The sequence below is a fragment of the Oncorhynchus keta genome, chromosome 3, assembly GCF_023373465.1.
Source record: "Oncorhynchus keta strain PuntledgeMale-10-30-2019 chromosome 3, Oket_V2, whole genome shotgun sequence".
Taxonomy (NCBI): domain Eukaryota; kingdom Metazoa; phylum Chordata; class Actinopteri; order Salmoniformes; family Salmonidae; genus Oncorhynchus; species Oncorhynchus keta.
In genome coordinates this window covers 35,070,203-35,087,381 of record NC_068423.1, presented here as the reverse complement: position 1 = coordinate 35,087,381, position 17,179 = coordinate 35,070,203, and the positions used below count along the sequence as shown (strand labels likewise).

Genomic DNA, 17,179 nt, shown 5'->3' with positions numbered 1-17,179 from the left:
TCACGACCCTGACATGAGGAAAATCACTGCTCACGACCCTGACATAGGAGGAAAATCACTGCTCACGACCCTGACATAGGAGGAAAATCACTGCTCACGACCCTGACATAGGAGGAAAATCACTGCTCACGACCCTGACATAGGAGGAAAATCACTGCTCACGACCCTGACATAGGAGGAAAATCACTGCTCACGACCCTGACATGAGGAAAATCACTGCTCACGACCCTGACATGAGGAAAATCACTGCTCACGACCCTGACATAGGAGGAAAATCACTGCTCACGACCCTGACATGAGGAAAATCACTGCTCACGACCCTGACATGAGGAAAATCACTGCTCACGACCCTGACATAGGAGGAAAATCACTGCTCACGACCCTGACATGAGGAAAATCACTGCTCACGACCCTGACATAGGAGGAAAATCACTGCTCACGACCTGACATGAGGAAAATCACTGCTCACGACCCTGACATGAGGAAAATCACTGCTCACGACCCTGACATAGGAAAATCACTGCTCACGACCCTGACATGAGGAAAATCACTGCTCACGACCCTGACATAGGAGGAAAATCACTGCTCACGACCCTGACATGAGGAAAATCACTGCTCACGACCCTGACATGAGGAAAATCACTGCTCACGACCCTGACATGAGGAAAATCACTGCTCACGACCCTGACATGAGGAAAATCACTGCTCACGACCCTGACATAGGAGGAAAATCACTGCTCACGACCCTGACATGAGGAAAATCACTGCTCACGACCCTGACATGAGGAAAATCACTGCTCACGACCCTGACATAGGAGGAAAATCACTGCTCACGACCCTGACATAGGAGGAAAATCACTGCTCACGACCCTGACATAGGAGGAAAATCACTGCTCACGACCCTGACATAGGAGGAAAATCACTGCTCACGACCCTGACATGAGGAAAATCACTGCTCACGACCCTGACATGAGGAAAATCACTGCTCACGACCCTGACATGAGGAAAATCACTGCTCACGACCCTGACATAGGAGGAAAATCACTGCTCACGACCCTGACATGAGGAAAATCACTGCTCACGACCCTGACATGAGGAAAATCACTGCTCACGACCCTGACATAGGAGGAAAATCACTGCTCACGACCCTGACATGAGGAAAATCACTGCTCACGACCCTGACATAGGAGGAAAATCACTGCTCACGACCCTGACATGAGGAAAATCACTGCTCACGACCCTGACATGAGGAAAATCACTGCTCACGACCCTGACATGAGGAAAATCACTGCTCACGACCCTGACATGAGGAAAATCACTGCTCACGACCCTGACATGAGGAAAATCACTGCTCACGACCCTGACATGAGGAAAATCACTGCTCACGACCCTGACATAGGAGGAAATCACTGCTCACGACCCTGACATAGGAGGAAAATCACTGCTCACGACCCTGACATAGGAGGAAAATCACTGCTCACGACCCTGACATGAGGAAAATCACTGCTCACGACCCTGACATGAGGAAAATCACTGCTCACGACCCTGACATAGGAGGAAAATCACTGCTCACGACCCTGACATGAGGAAAATCACTGCTCACGACCCTGACATGAGGAAAATCACTGCTCACGACCCTGACATGAGGAAAATCACTGCTCAAGACCCTGACATGAGGAAAATCACTGCTCACGACCCTGACATGAGGAAAATCACTGCTCACGACCCTGACATGAGGAAAATCACTGCTCACGACCCTGACATAGGAGGAAAATCACTGCTCACGACCCTGACATGAGGAAAATCACTGCTCACGACCCTGACATGAGGAAAATCACTGCTCACGACCCTGACATGAGGAAAATCACTGCTCACGACCCTGACATGAGGAAAATCACTGCTCACGACCCTGACATGAGGAAGATCACTGCTCACGACCCTGACATGAGGAAAATCACTGCTCACGACCCTGACATGAGGAAAATCACTGCTCACGACCCTGACATGAGGAAAATCACTGCTCACGACCCTGACATGAGGAAAATCACTGCTCACGACCCTGACATGAGGAAAATCACTGCTCACGACCCTGACATAGGAGGAAAATCACTGCTCACGACCCTGACATAGGAGGAAAATCACTGCTCACGACCTGACATGAGGAAAATCACTGCTCACGACCCTGACATGAGGAAAATCACTGCTCACGACCCTGACATAGGAGGAAAATCACTGCTCACGACCCTGACATGAGGAAAATCACTGCTCACGACCCTGACATAGGAGGAAAATCACTGCTCACGACCCTGACATGAGGAAAATCACTGCTCACGACCCTGACATAGGAGGAAAATCACTGCTCACGACCCTGACATAGGAGGAAAATCACTGCTCACGACCCTGACATGAGGAAAATCACTGCTCACGACCCTGACATGAGGAAAATCACTGCTCACGACCCTGACATGAGGAAAATCACTGCTCACGACCCTGACATGAGGAAAATCACTGCTCACGACCCTGACATGAGGAAAATCACTGCTCACGACCCTGACATGAGGAAAATCACTGCTCACGACCCTGACATGAGGAAAATCACTGCTCACGACCCTGACATGAGGAAAATCACTGCTCACGACCCTGACATGAGGAAAATCACTGCTCACGACCCTGACATGAGGAAAATCACTGCTCACGACCCTGACATAGGAGGAAGATCACTGCTCACGACCCTGACATGAGGAAAATCACTGCTCACGACCCTGACATGAGGAAAATCACTGCTCACGACCCTGACATGAGGAAAATCACTGCTCACGACCCTGACATGAGGAAAATCACTGCTCACGACCCTGACATGAGGAAAATCACTGCTCACGACCCTGACATGAGGAAAATCACTGCTCACGACCCTGACATAGGAGGAAAATCACTGCTCACGACCCTGACATGAGGAAAATCACTGCTCACGACCCTGACATGAGGAAAATCACTGCTCACGACCCTGACATAGGAGGAAAATCACTGCTCACGACCCTGACATAGGAGGAAAATCACTGCTCACGACCCTGACATAGGAGGAAAATCACTGCTCACGACCCTGACATGAGGAAAATCACTGCTCACGACCCTGACATGAGGAAAATCACTGCTCACGACCCTGACATAGGAGGAAAATCACTGCTCACGACCCTGACATGAGGAAAATCACTGCTCACGACCCTGACATGAGGAAAATCACTGCTCACGACCCTGACATGGAGGAAAATCACTGCTCACGACCCTGACATAGGAGGAAAATCACTGCTCACACCCTGACATGAGGAAGATCACTGCTCACGACCCTGACATGAGGAAAATCACTGCTCACGACCCTGACATGAGGAAAATCACTGCTCACGACCCTGACATGAGGAAAATCACTGCTCACGACCCGGACATAGGAGGAAAATCACTGCTCACGACCCTGACATGAGGAAAATCACTGCTCACGACCCTGACATGAGGAAAATCACTGCTCACGACCCTGACATAGGAGGAAAATCACTGCTCACGACCCTGACATGAGGAAAATCACTGCTCACGACCCTGACATAGGAGGAAAATCACTGCTCACGACCCTGACATGAGGAAAATCACTGCTCACGACCCTGACATGAGGAAAATCACTGCTCACGACCCTGACATAGGAGGAAAATCACTGCTCACGACCCTGACATAGGAGGAAAATCACTGCTCACGACCCTGACATAGGAGGAAAATCACTGCTCACGACCCTGACATAGGAGGAAAATCACTGCTCACGACCCTGACATGAGGAAAATCACTGCTCACGACCCTGACATGAGGAAAATCACTGCTCACGACCCTGACATAGGAGGAAAATCACTGCTCACGACCCTGACATGAGGAAAATCACTGCTCACGACCCTGACATGAGGAAAATCACTGCTCACGACCCTGACATGAGGAAAATCACTGCTCACGACCCTGACATGAGGAAAATCACTGCTCACGACCCTGACATAGGAGGAAAATCACTGCTCACGACCCTGACATGAGGAAAATCACTGCTCACGACCCTGACATGAGGAAAATCACTGCTCACGACCCTGACATGAGGAAGATCACTGCTCACGACCCTGACATGAGGAAAATCACTGCTCACGACCCTGACATAGGAGGAAAATCACTGCTCACGACCCTGACATGAGGAAAATCACTGCTCACGACCCTGACATGAGGAAAATCACTGCTCACGACCCTGACATGAGGAAGATCACTGCTCACGACCCTGACATGAGGAAAATCACTGCTCACGACCCTGACATGAGGAAAATCACTGCTCACGACCCTGACATGAGGAAAATCACTGCTCACGACCCTGACATAGGAGGAAAATCACTGCTCACGACCCTGACATGGAGGAAAATCACTGCTCACGACCCTGACATGAGGAAAATCACTGCTCACGACCCTGACATGAGGAAAATCACTGCTCACGACCCTGACATGAGGAAAATCACTGCTCACGACCCTGACATAGGAGGAAAATCACTGCTCACGACCCTGACATAGGAGGAAAATCACTGCTCACGACCCTGACATAGGAGGAAAATCACTGCTCACGACCCTGACATAGGAGGAAAATCACTGCTCACGACCCTGACATGAGGAAAATCACTGCTCACGACCCTGACATGAGGAAAATCACTGCTCACGACCCTGACATGAGGAAAATCACTGCTCACGACCCTGACATGAGGAAAATCACTGCTCACGACCCTGACATGAGGAAAATCACTGCTCACGACCCTGACATGAGGAAAATCACTGCTCACGACCCTGACATGAGGAAAATCACTGCTCACGACACTGACATGAGGAAGATCACTGCTCACGACCCTGACATGAGGAAAATCACTGCTCACGACCCTGACATGAGGAAAATCACTGCTCACGACCCTGACATGGAGGAAAATCACTGCTCACGACCCTGACATGAGGAAAATCACTGCTCACGACCCTGACATGAGGAAAATCACTGCTCACGACCCTGACATGAGGAAAATCACTGCTCACGACCCTGACATGAGGAAAATCACTGCTTACGACCCTGACATGAGGAAGATCACTGCTCACGACCCTGACATGAGGAAAATCACTGCTCACGACCCTGACATAGGAGGAAAATCACTGCTCACGACCCTGACATGAGGAAAATCACTGCTTACGACCCTGACATGAGGAAGATCACTGCTCACGACCCTGACATAGGAGGAAAATCACTGCTCACGACCCTGACATAGGAGGAAAATCACTGCTCACGACCCTGACATAGGAGGAAAATCACTGCTCACGACCCTGACATGAGGAAAATCACTGCTCACGACCCTGACATGAGGAAAATCACTGCTCACGACCCTGACATAGGAGGAAAATCACTGCTCACGACCCTGACATGAGGAAAATCACTGCTCACGACCCTGACATGAGGAAAATCACTGCTCACGACCCTGACATAGGAGGAAAATCACTGCTCACGACCCTGACATGAGGAAAATCACTGCTCACGACCCTGACATGAGGAAAATCACTGCTCACGACCCTGACATAGGAGGAAAATCACTGCTCACGACCCTGACATAGGAGGAAAATCACTGCTCACGACCCTGACATGAGGAAAATCACTGCTCACGACCCTGACATGAGGAAATCACTGCTCACGACCCTGACATGAGGAAAATCACTGCTTACGACCCTGACATGAGGAAGATCACTGCTCACGACCCTGACATGAGGAAAATCACTGCTCACGACCCTGACATAGGAGGAAAATCACTGCTCACGACCCTGACATGGAGGAAAATCACTGCTCACGACCCTGACATGGAGGAAAATCACTGCTCACGACCCTGACATGAGGAAAATCACTGCTCACGACCCTGACATGAGGAAGATCACTGCTCACGACCCTGACATAGGAGGAAAATCACTGCTCACGACCCTGACATAGGAGGAAAATCACTGCTCACGACCCTGACATAGGAGGAAGATCACTGCTCACGACCCTGACATAGGAGGAAAATCACCGCTCACGACCCTGACATGAGGAAAATCACTGCTCACGACCCTGACATGAGGAAAATCACTGCTCACGACCCTGACATAGGAGGAAAATCACTGCTCACGACCCTGACATGAGGAAAATCACTGCTCACGACCCTGACATGAGGAAGATCACTGCTCACGACCCTGACATGAGGAAAATCACTGCTCACGACCCTGACATGAGGAAAATCACTGCTCACGACCCTGACATGAGGAAAATCACTGCTCACGACCCTGACATGAGGAAGATCACTGCTCACGACCCTGACATGAGGAAAATCACTGCTCACGACCCTGACATAGGAGGAAGATCACTGCTCACGACCCTGACATGAGGAAAATCACTGCTCACGACCCTGACATGAGGAAAATCACTGCTCACGACCCTGACATGAGGAAAATCACTGCTCACGACCCTGACATGAGGAAAATCACTGCTCACGACCCTGACATGAGGAAAATCACTGCTCACGACCCTGACATGAGGAAAATCACTGCTCACGACCCTGACATGAGGAAAATCACTGCTCACGACCCTGACATGAGGAAAATCACTGCTCACGACCCTGACATGAGGAAAATCACTGCTCACGACCCTGACATAGGAGGAAAATCACTGCTCACGACCCCGACATAGGAGGAAAATCACTGCTCACGACCTGACATGAGGAAAATCACTGCTCACGACCCTGACATGAGGAAAATCACTGCTCACGACCCTGACATAGGAGGAAAATCACTGCTCACGACCCTGACATGAGGAAAATCACTGCTCACGACCCTGACATGAGGAAAATCACTGCTCACGACCCTGACATAGGAGGAAAATCACTGCTCACGACCCTGACATAGGAGGAAAATCACTGCTCACGACCCTGACATAGGAGGAAAATCACTGCTCACGACCCTGACATAGGAGGAAAATCACTGCTCACGACCCTGACATGAGGAAAATCACTGCTCACGACCCTGACATGAGGAAAATCACTGCTCACGACCCTGACATGAGGAAAATCACTGCTCACGACCCTGACATGAGGAAAATCACTGCTCACGACCCTGACATGAGGAAAATCACTGCTCACGACCCTGACATGAGGAAAATCACTGCTCACGACCCTGACATGAGGAAAATCACTGCTCACGACCCTGACATGAGGAAGATCACTGCTCACGACCCTGACATGAGGAAAATCACTGCTCACGACCCTGACATGAGGAAAATCACTGCTCACGACCCTGACATAGGAGGAAAATCACTGCTCACGACCCTGACATGAGGAAAATCACTGCTCACGACCCTGACATGAGGAAAATCACTGCTCACGACCCTGACATGAGGAAAATCACTGCTCACGACCCTGACATGAGGAAAATCACTGCTCACGACCCTGACATGAGGAAGATCACTGCTCACGACCCTGACATGAGGAAAATCACTGCTCACGACCCTGACATAGGAGGAAAATCACTGCTCACGACCCTGACATGAGGAAAATCACTGCTTACGACCCTGACATGAGGAAAATCACTGCTCACGACCCTGACATAGGAGGAAAATCACTGCTCACGACCCTGACATAGGAGGAAAATCACTGCTCACGACCCTGACATAGGAGGAAAATCACTGCTCACGACCCTGACATGAGGAAAATCACTGCTCACGACCCTGACATGAGGAAAATCACTGCTCACGACCCTGACATAGGAGGAAAATCACTGCTCACGACCCTGACATGAGGAAAATCACTGCTCACGACCCTGACATGAGGAAAATCACTGCTCACGACCCTGACATAGGAGGAAAATCACTGCTCACGACCCTGACATAGGAGGAAAATCACTGCTCACGACCCTGACATGAGGAAAATCACTGCTCACGACCCTGACATGAGGAAGATCACTGCTCACGACCCTGACATGAGGAAAATCACTGCTCACGACCCTGACATGAGGAAAATCACTGCTCACGACCCTGACATGAGGAAAATCACTGCTCACGACCCTGACATAGGAGGAAAATCACTGCTCACGACCCTGACATAGGAGGAAAATCACTGCTCACGACCCTGACATAGGAGGAAAATCACTGCTCACGACCCTGACATGAGGAAAATCACTGCTCACGACCCTGACATAGGAGGAAAATCACTGCTCACGACCCTGACATAGGAGGAAAATCACTGCTCACGACCCTGACATGAGGAAAATCACTGCTCACGACCCTGACATGAGGAAAATCACTGCTCACGACCCTGACATAGGAGGAAAATCACTGCTCACGACCCTGACATGAGGAAAATCACTGCTCACGACCCTGACATGAGGAAAATCACTGCTCACGACCCTGACATAGGAGGAAAATCACTGCTCACGACCCTGACATAGGAGGAAAATCACTGCTCACGACCCTGACATGAGGAAAATCACTGCTCACGACCCTGACATGAGGAAAATCACTGCTCACGACCCTGACATGAGGAAAATCACTGCTCACGACCCTGACATGAGGAAGATCACTGCTCACGACCCTGACATGAGGAAAATCACTGCTCACGACCCTGACATAGGAGGAAAATCACTGCTCACGACCCTGACATAGGAGGAAAATCACTGCTCACGACCCTGACATAGGAGGAAAATCACTGCTCACGACCCTGACATGAGGAAAATCACTGCTCACGACCCTGACATAGGAGGAAAATCACTGCTCACGACCCTGACATAGGAGGAAAATCACTGCTCACCACCCTGACATAGGAGGAAAATCACTGCTCACGACCCTGACATGAGGAAAATCACTGCTCACGACCCTGACATGAGGAAAATCACTGCTCACGACCCTGACATGAGGAAAATCACTGCTCACGACCCTGACATAGGAGGAAAATCACTGCTCACGACCCTGACATAGGAGGAAAATCACTGCTCACGACCCTGACATAGGAAAATCACTGCTCACGACCCTGACATGAGGAAAATCACTGCTCACGACCCTGACATGAGGAAAATCACTGCTCACGACCCTGACATAGGAGGAAAATCACTGCTCACGACCCTGACATAGGAGGAAAATCACTGCTCACGACCCTGACATAGGAGGAAAATCACTGCTCACGACCCTGACATAGGAGGAAAATCACTGCTCACGACCCTGACATAGGAGGAAAATCACTGCTCACGACCCTGACATGAGGAAAATCACTGCTCACGACCCTGACATAGGAGGAAAATCACTGCTCACGACCCTGACATAGGAGGAAAATCACTGCTCACGACCCTGACATAGGAGGAAAATCACTGCTCACGACCCTGACATAGGAGGAAAATCACTGCTCACGACCCTGACATGAGGAAAATCACTGCTCACGACCCTGACATAGGAGGAAAATCACTGCTCACGACCCTGACATAGGAGGAAAATCACTGCTCACGACCCTGACATAGGAAAATCACTGCTCACGACCCTGACATAGGAGGAAAATCACTGCTCACGACCCTGACATAGGAGGAAAATCACTGCTCACGACCCTGACATGAGGAAAATCACTGCTCACGACCCTGACATGAGGAAAATCACTGCTCACGACCCTGACATAGGAGGAAAATCACTGCTCACGACCCTGACATAGGAGGAAAATCACTGCTCACGACCCTGACATGAGGAAAATCACTGCTCACGACCCTGACATAGGAGGAAAATCACTGCTCACGACCCTGACATGAGGAAAATCACTGCTCACGACCCTGACATGAGGAAAATCACTGCTCACGACCCTGACATAGGAGGAAAATCACTGCTCACGACCCTGACATAGGAGGAAAATCACTGCTCACGACCCTGACATGAGGAAAATCACTGCTCACGACCCTGACATAGGAGGAAAATCACTGCTCACGACCCTGACATAGGAGGAAAATCACTGCTCACGACCCTGACATAGGAGGAAAATCACTGCTCACGACCCTGACATAGGAGGAAAATCACTGCTCACGACCCTGACATAGGAGGAAAATCACTGCTCACGACCCTGACATGAGGAAATCACTGCTCACGACCCTGACATAGGAGGAAAATCACTGCTCACGACCCTGACATGAGGAAAATCACTGCTCACGACCCTGACATGAGGAAAATCACTGCTCACGACCCTGACATGAGGAAAATCACTGCTCACGACCCTGACATGAGGAAAATCACTGCTCACGACCCTGACATGGAGGAAAATCACTGCTCACGACCCTGACATAGGAGGAAAATCACTGCTCACGACCCTGACATAGGAGGAAAATCACTGCTCACGACCCTGACATGAGGAAAATCACTGCTCACGACCCTGACATGAGGAAAATCACTGCTCACGACCCTGACATAGGAGGAAAATCACTGCTCACGACCCTGACATGAGGAAAATCACTGCTCACGACCCTGACATGAGGAAAATCACTGCTCACGACCCTGACATAGGAGGAAAATCACTGCTCACGACCCTGACATAGGAGGAAAATCACTGCTCACGACCCTGACATAGGAGGAAAATCACTGCTCACGACCCTGACATAGGAGGAAAATCACTGCTCACGACCCTGACATAGGAGGAAAATCACTGCTCACGACCCTGACATGAGGAAAATCACTGCTCACGACCCTGACATGAGGAAAATCACTGCTCACGACCCTGACATAGGAGGAAAATCACTGCTCACGACCCTGACATGAGGAAAATCACTGCTCACGACCCTGACATGAGGAAAATCACTGCTCACGACCCTGACATGAGGAAAATCACTGCTCACGACCCTGACATAGGAGGAAAATCACTGCTCACGACCCTGACATGAGGAAAATCACTGCTCACGACCCTGACATGAGGAAAATCACTGCTCACGACCCTGACATGAGGAAAATCACTGCTCACGACCCTGACATGAGGAAAATCACTGCTCACGACCCTGACATAGGAGGAAAATCACTGCTCACGACCCTGACATAGGAGGAAAATCACTGCTCACGACCCTGACATAGGAGGAAAATCACTGCTCACGACCCTGACATAGGAGGAAAATCACTGCTCACGACCCTGACATAGGAGGAAAATCACTGCTCACGACCCTGACATGAGGAAAATCACTGCTCACGACCCTGACATAGGAGGAAAATCACTGCTCACGACCCTGACATAGGAGGAAAATCACTGCTCACGACCCTGACATGAGGAAAATCACTGCTCACGACCCTGACATGAGGAAAATCACTGCTCACGACCCTGACATAGGAGGAAAATCACTGCTCACGACCCTGACATAGGAGGAAAATCACTGCTCACGACCCTGACATGAGGAAAATCACTGCTCACGACCCTGACATGAGGAAAATCACTGCTCACGACCCTGACATAGGAGGAAAATCACTGCTCACGACCCTGACATAGGAGGAAAATCACTGCTCACGACCCTGACATAGGAGGAAAATCACTGCTCACGACCCTGACATAGGAAATCACTGCTCACGACCCTGACATAGGAGGAAAATCACTGCTCACGACCCTGACATAGGAGGAAAATCACTGCTCACGACCCTGACATGAGGAAAATCACTGCTCACGACCCTGACATAGGAGGAAAATCACTGCTCACGACCCTGACATGAGGAAAATCACTGCTCACGACCCTGACATGAGGAAAATCACTGCTCACGACCCTGACATGAGGAAAATCACTGCTCACGACCCTGACATGAGGAAGATCACTGCTCACGACCCTGACATGAGGAAATCACTGCTCACGACCCTGATATGAGGAAAATCACTGCTTACGACCCTGACATGAGGAAAATCACTGCTCACGACCCTGACATAGGAAAAATCACTGCTCACGACCCTGACATACGAGGAAAATCACTGCTCACGACCCTGACATGAGGAAAATCACTGCTCACGACCCTGACATGAGGAAAATCACTGCTCACGACCCTGACATAGGAGGAAAATCACTGCTCACGACCCTGACATAGCAGGAAAATCACTGCTCACGACCCTGACATGAGGAAAATCACTGCTCACGACCCTGACATAGGAGGAAAATCACTGCTCACGACCCTGACATGAGGAAAATCACTGCTCACGACCCTGACAGAGGAGGAAAATCACTGCTCACGACCCTGACATAGGAGGAAAATCACTGCTCACGACCCTGACATAGAGGAAGATCACTGCTCACGACCCTGACATAGGAGGAAAATCACTGCTCACGACCCTGACATGAGGAAGATCACTGCTCACGACCCTGACATGAGGAAAATCACTGCTCACGACCCTGACATAGGAGGAAAATCACTGCTCACGACCCTGACATAGGAGGAAAATCACTGCTCACGACCCTGACATAGGAGGAAAATCACTGCTCACGACCCTGACATGAGGAAAATCACTGCTCACGACCCTGACATAGGAGGAAAATCACTGCTCACGACCCTGACATAGGAGGAAAATCACTGCTCACGACCCTGACATGAGGAAAATCACTGCTCACGACCCTGACATGAGGAAAATCACTGCTCACGACCCTGACATAGGAGGAAAATCACTGCTCACGACCCTGACATAGGAGGAAAATCACTGCTCACGACCCTGACATGAGGAAAATCACTGCTCACGACCCTGACATAGGAGGAAAATCACTGCTCACGACCCTGACATGAGGAAAATCACTGCTCACGACCCTGACATGAGGAAAATCACTGCTCACGACCCTGACATGAGGAAAATCACTGCTCACGACCCTGACATAGGAGGAAAATCACTGCTCACGACCCTGACATAGGGGAAAATCACTGCTCACGACCCTGACATGGAGGAAAATCACTGCTCCAGAAAACCCTGACTCTGAGGAAAATCACTGCTCACTGACATGAGGAAAATCACTGCTCACGACCCTGACATAGGAGGAAAATCACTGCTCACGACCCTGACATGAGGAGGAAAATCACTGCTCACGACCCTGACATAGGAGGAAAATCACTGCTCACGACCCTGACATAGGAGGAAAATCACTGCTCACGACCCCCTGACATAGGAGGAAAATCACTTGCTCTGTACCGACCCCCCCTGACATAGGAGGAAAATCACTGCTCACGACCCTGACATAGGAGGAAAATCACTGCTCACCCCTGACATATAGCACTGCTCACACCCTGACATAGGAAATCACTGCTCACGACCCTGACATAGGAGGAAAATCACTGCTCACGACCCTGACATAGGAGGAAAATCACTGCCCGACCCTGACATAGGAGGAAAATCACTGCTCACGACCCTGACATAGGAGGAAAATCACTGCTCACGACCCGGACAAAGGAGGAAAAACACTGCTCTGTACGACCCTGACATGGGAGGAAAATCACTGCTCACGACCCTGACATAGGAGGAAAATCACTGCTCACGACCCTGACATGAGGAAGATCACTGCTCACGACCCTGACATGAGGAAGATCACTGCTCACGACCCTGACATGAGGAAGATCAGTTAAAAAGTGCAATAATAACATACGTTTCTGAAGAGAGGTAGAGCCAGGTTCTCAAACGAAGGTACATCCACTACATACTGTCCGACAGTGTACTCCCTCCCTCCATGTGAAGCAACAGACTTCTCTCTGAACAGAACAAAGACAGTAGAGAAAACACATTAACACATAGAGGACTGTTTCCCAGTCACAGATTAAGCCAAACCCTGGACTGAAAATCACCACCAGAAAATGGACCCTCCCCCTCTTGAACACTGCTGCTACTGTTAGTTTGTTACCTATGTACTGGTAACCCCCTGTATATAGCCTCCACATTGACTCTGTACCGGTACCCCCTGTATATAGCCTCCACATTGACTCGGTACCGGTGCCCCCTGTATATAGCCTCCACATTGACTCGGTACCGGTGCCCCCTGTATATAACCTCGTTATTCTTATTGTGTTACTTTTTATCTTAGCCTACTTGGTAAATATTTTCTTCTTGAACTGCACTGTTGGTTAAGGGCTTGTCAGTCAGCATTTCACAGTAAAGTCTGCACTTGTTGTATTCGGCGAACGTGGCCAATAAACCTTGATTTGATAAGTAACAATAGAGAATGTTCAATGAAGATGTTTTTTAAGTCCTGAACTTGGCTCAATCTGTGTCTGGGCAACCGGTCCTTACAGACCATGTTGGTTGATTATGTAACGTGACTGAAACCTACCTGACTCTGGACAAGTTTCCTCTCTGTCCGGTCACGGTAACAATGTCGAAACCGACCCTGCGCCTCCCCTCCCTGACCTCCTGGGTGTAGAAGCCCTCCACAGACACACCTGAAGACACTATTACGTCACAGGCCTTCTGGACCAGGGTGGTCTTACCCACACCTTCACAATAGAAGAGGGTCGTGTCAAATCCAAAATGAAGTAGTTTTGTCTTGTTGGGGCCTTCAAACCATGACTATCAACAGAAATGCAATATTTGATCATATGACTCATGAATGGAGTTGTTTTATGTTAGTATTTGGCGAAGGTCACACCATTCACTTTACGTCCTTCTGTAGCTCAGTTGGTAGAGCATGGCGCTTGTAACGCCAGGGTAGTGGGTTCGATTCCCGGGACCACCCATACGTAGAATGTATGCACACATGACTGTAAGTCGCTTTGGATAAAAGCGTCTGCTAAATGGCATATATTATATTATACGGAGGAAATCAGAACACTCAGGATCTGCCTGGGATACACGTTGTCTCTAGTTAACACAGTCATAAATGTGGCTAAAACCCTCCCATTTCTGAAAAAGTATATTCTTAAAATGTGATTTTAAACCCAACCACACTGCTAACCTTATGCCTAACCCTATTATTAAATTAAGATGAGAGTGCAAACTTTTGTAGCTAATTTGGACTTTGTGGCTTTGGAATCTAACCCTAACCAGTGGAAACTGGGATTAAACCAGAGAGGAAGAGGCGAAGCGAGAGGGTTTACTCACACCAAAATATGTCCATTTAAAGCAGATCATTAATTATTAAGCAAGTGAGGGGGGTTTGTATGGGGGGCAATGAGTGTCAAATTTTGTCAAATTTTGTCAAATTAATAGCTATTTCAATACTTGAGGCTCATTTGATCTAATATAAGTTGGTAATGCTCAGTTTCTTTCGAGTGTAGGACACGGATATAAATTGATGCACGTGACATCCCGGCAACTTTGAGAAAAAACACTTTATATCAGTTGTCCCTGTTGAAATCCGAGACGTCTATGAATATTCATTAGGCTAGCATGTCACTTGTCATTGAGTACAATTGTAAATATCAACGAATATTCAAAGAATGAGATGTATCCACCGATCCAAAGAGAAATGGGCGTGAGCTTGACAGCCCAGTGTTCAGCTGGTAGTTAAAATGTAAACAACAAAATGACTAGAGCCAGTGTGTACTAATTAACGTATACTCGAGCTTGCGTGGTACTTAATAAAATAACGCCCAGGACCAGCGCTTTTGCACCGACTGGTATGTGTGGAGCACACTACACCCTGGAACACTACTGCAGACTGCACTACTGACTGCAGACCAACACACGTCTCCAGGTTAAGCGCGCGCACACACACCATTTGAGATGTGCCCGCGTACCATTTTGCCCAAAATACCCTGTAGGTGTGATCAAGGCCTGACAGTAATTATTTGTGCAAAATGGTACGCAGCATCATCTGGATATGTGTGCAACAAAAGTAGACCATTCACCTTCTGCTCCCATTTCTGTCAAGCCGTCTGTGCATACAGTTTGAAAGGTCCAACCTATCACCGGCCTCTCAGAAACAATGCTGCGGGTCATACGCAGCGTTACATTGGAAATCAAGACACTCAAGCGTCAGTTTATAAATAGTTTTAGGTATTAGCTGAACTACTGCTGTTACATTGTATTGGGTGGCATCATGTCTATAGCTAACGTTAGTTCGCAGCAGTCACAACTTCACAGCGTTTCTGAACAACTTCCCGTGCCATGCAGTCTGCGTTGTGTTTTATACTTACCCGGAGGTCCGGTTAGGAAAACGTGTTTGATCATTTCCGATGAAATGTTCTGTATTCACTGTTCACTACTTTGCTTCTCCTCACATCCGTAAACATGGGAGCCGCACATGTGCAGATTGAATTGGTAGGACTCAGTTAGGGGATTATATTAATGAACCCGGTTAGCATGATTTCTTTCGATTTGGAACCGGGTGTGAGCCAGGTACTACGTTCTGTTCGACGGTCCAGTATGATTAGTATTCTGTGTTTTCACATGCAAAAGTAATTGCTTTTGATAAAAACGCTTTATCTGCCTTCCCAATGAAAACTACTTTGAAAACTCGAACATATATTTTATGGAAAAGAGATGTAGGTTTCTGAAAGATGCCCCCATGCTGCATTGTTGACAGATTACCGTTCGATTTGAACCCTCACTGATTTCGCCCGGTGATGGGCCATAACACGGTTCAACACAGTTCAACCCGGGGCAGTTTAATCGAATCCCCTTATTGACATTCATCGGGCAGGTAATAGTAGAAGGGGGAAGATATAATAATCAATCAATACTAATTGGAAGGGGTCTGTGTGAATTTGAATCCAGGTAAAGTCGTGTGAATACTTTCTGAAGGCACCGTATATCAATATGTGCGGATAAAGATGTTTCCACCGCTATTTCTTGCATAATGAATTTTATACACTCAAAATGATCCCATCATGTCTAGCGGATTTAGTTTGATCAACATCTGCAAAGTTTACCGTTAGATTTGCTGTTTCCATCAGGCCTGTCTTGACATTATTTTATCCGACATGTACTTTACTCACATAAAAAGGTTATTGGAACCAATTACACTCACTGGAGTATCAAACGTCTTTGAAAAAGCACCCGGGAATTGAGCCACACAGTGGAAAGTGTCATAATACCCATACAACCTAGCAGTCAAACAAGGAAATGGTTCCAATACTTTTTTCACCATACATTTTATCCATTGTGGATTTCAGAAACACTTCAAATCAAATCACAATTTATTTGTCACATGTGCCGATACCACAGTGAAATGC

The 17,179-nt window shown here is 48.5% G+C and overlaps 1 protein-coding gene across 2 annotated transcripts in view; it reads right to left on the bottom strand.

Annotated features, from left to right (window-relative positions):
• The window catches only part of ntpcr (nucleoside-triphosphatase, cancer-related), a 39,212-nt gene extending 22,905 nt beyond the window's left edge, over positions 1–16,307 (bottom strand). The window contains exons 1-3 of one of the 2 annotated variants that reach the window (XM_052497007.1): positions 16,142–16,307; positions 14,338–14,500; positions 13,660–13,762 (exon numbers count right to left, since the gene is read on the bottom strand). In XM_052497007.1, the coding sequence (XP_052352967.1) occupies positions 13,660–13,762; positions 14,338–14,500; positions 16,142–16,175 (300 nt within the window). In that variant the 5' untranslated portion in view covers positions 16,176–16,307. Of the gene's footprint in view, positions 1–13,659; positions 13,763–14,337; positions 14,501–15,853; positions 16,101–16,141 lie in introns of those variants that run through there. The other variant, XM_052496997.1, reaches the window with a different exon arrangement.
• Between the last annotated feature and the right edge of the window lie 872 nt (positions 16,308–17,179).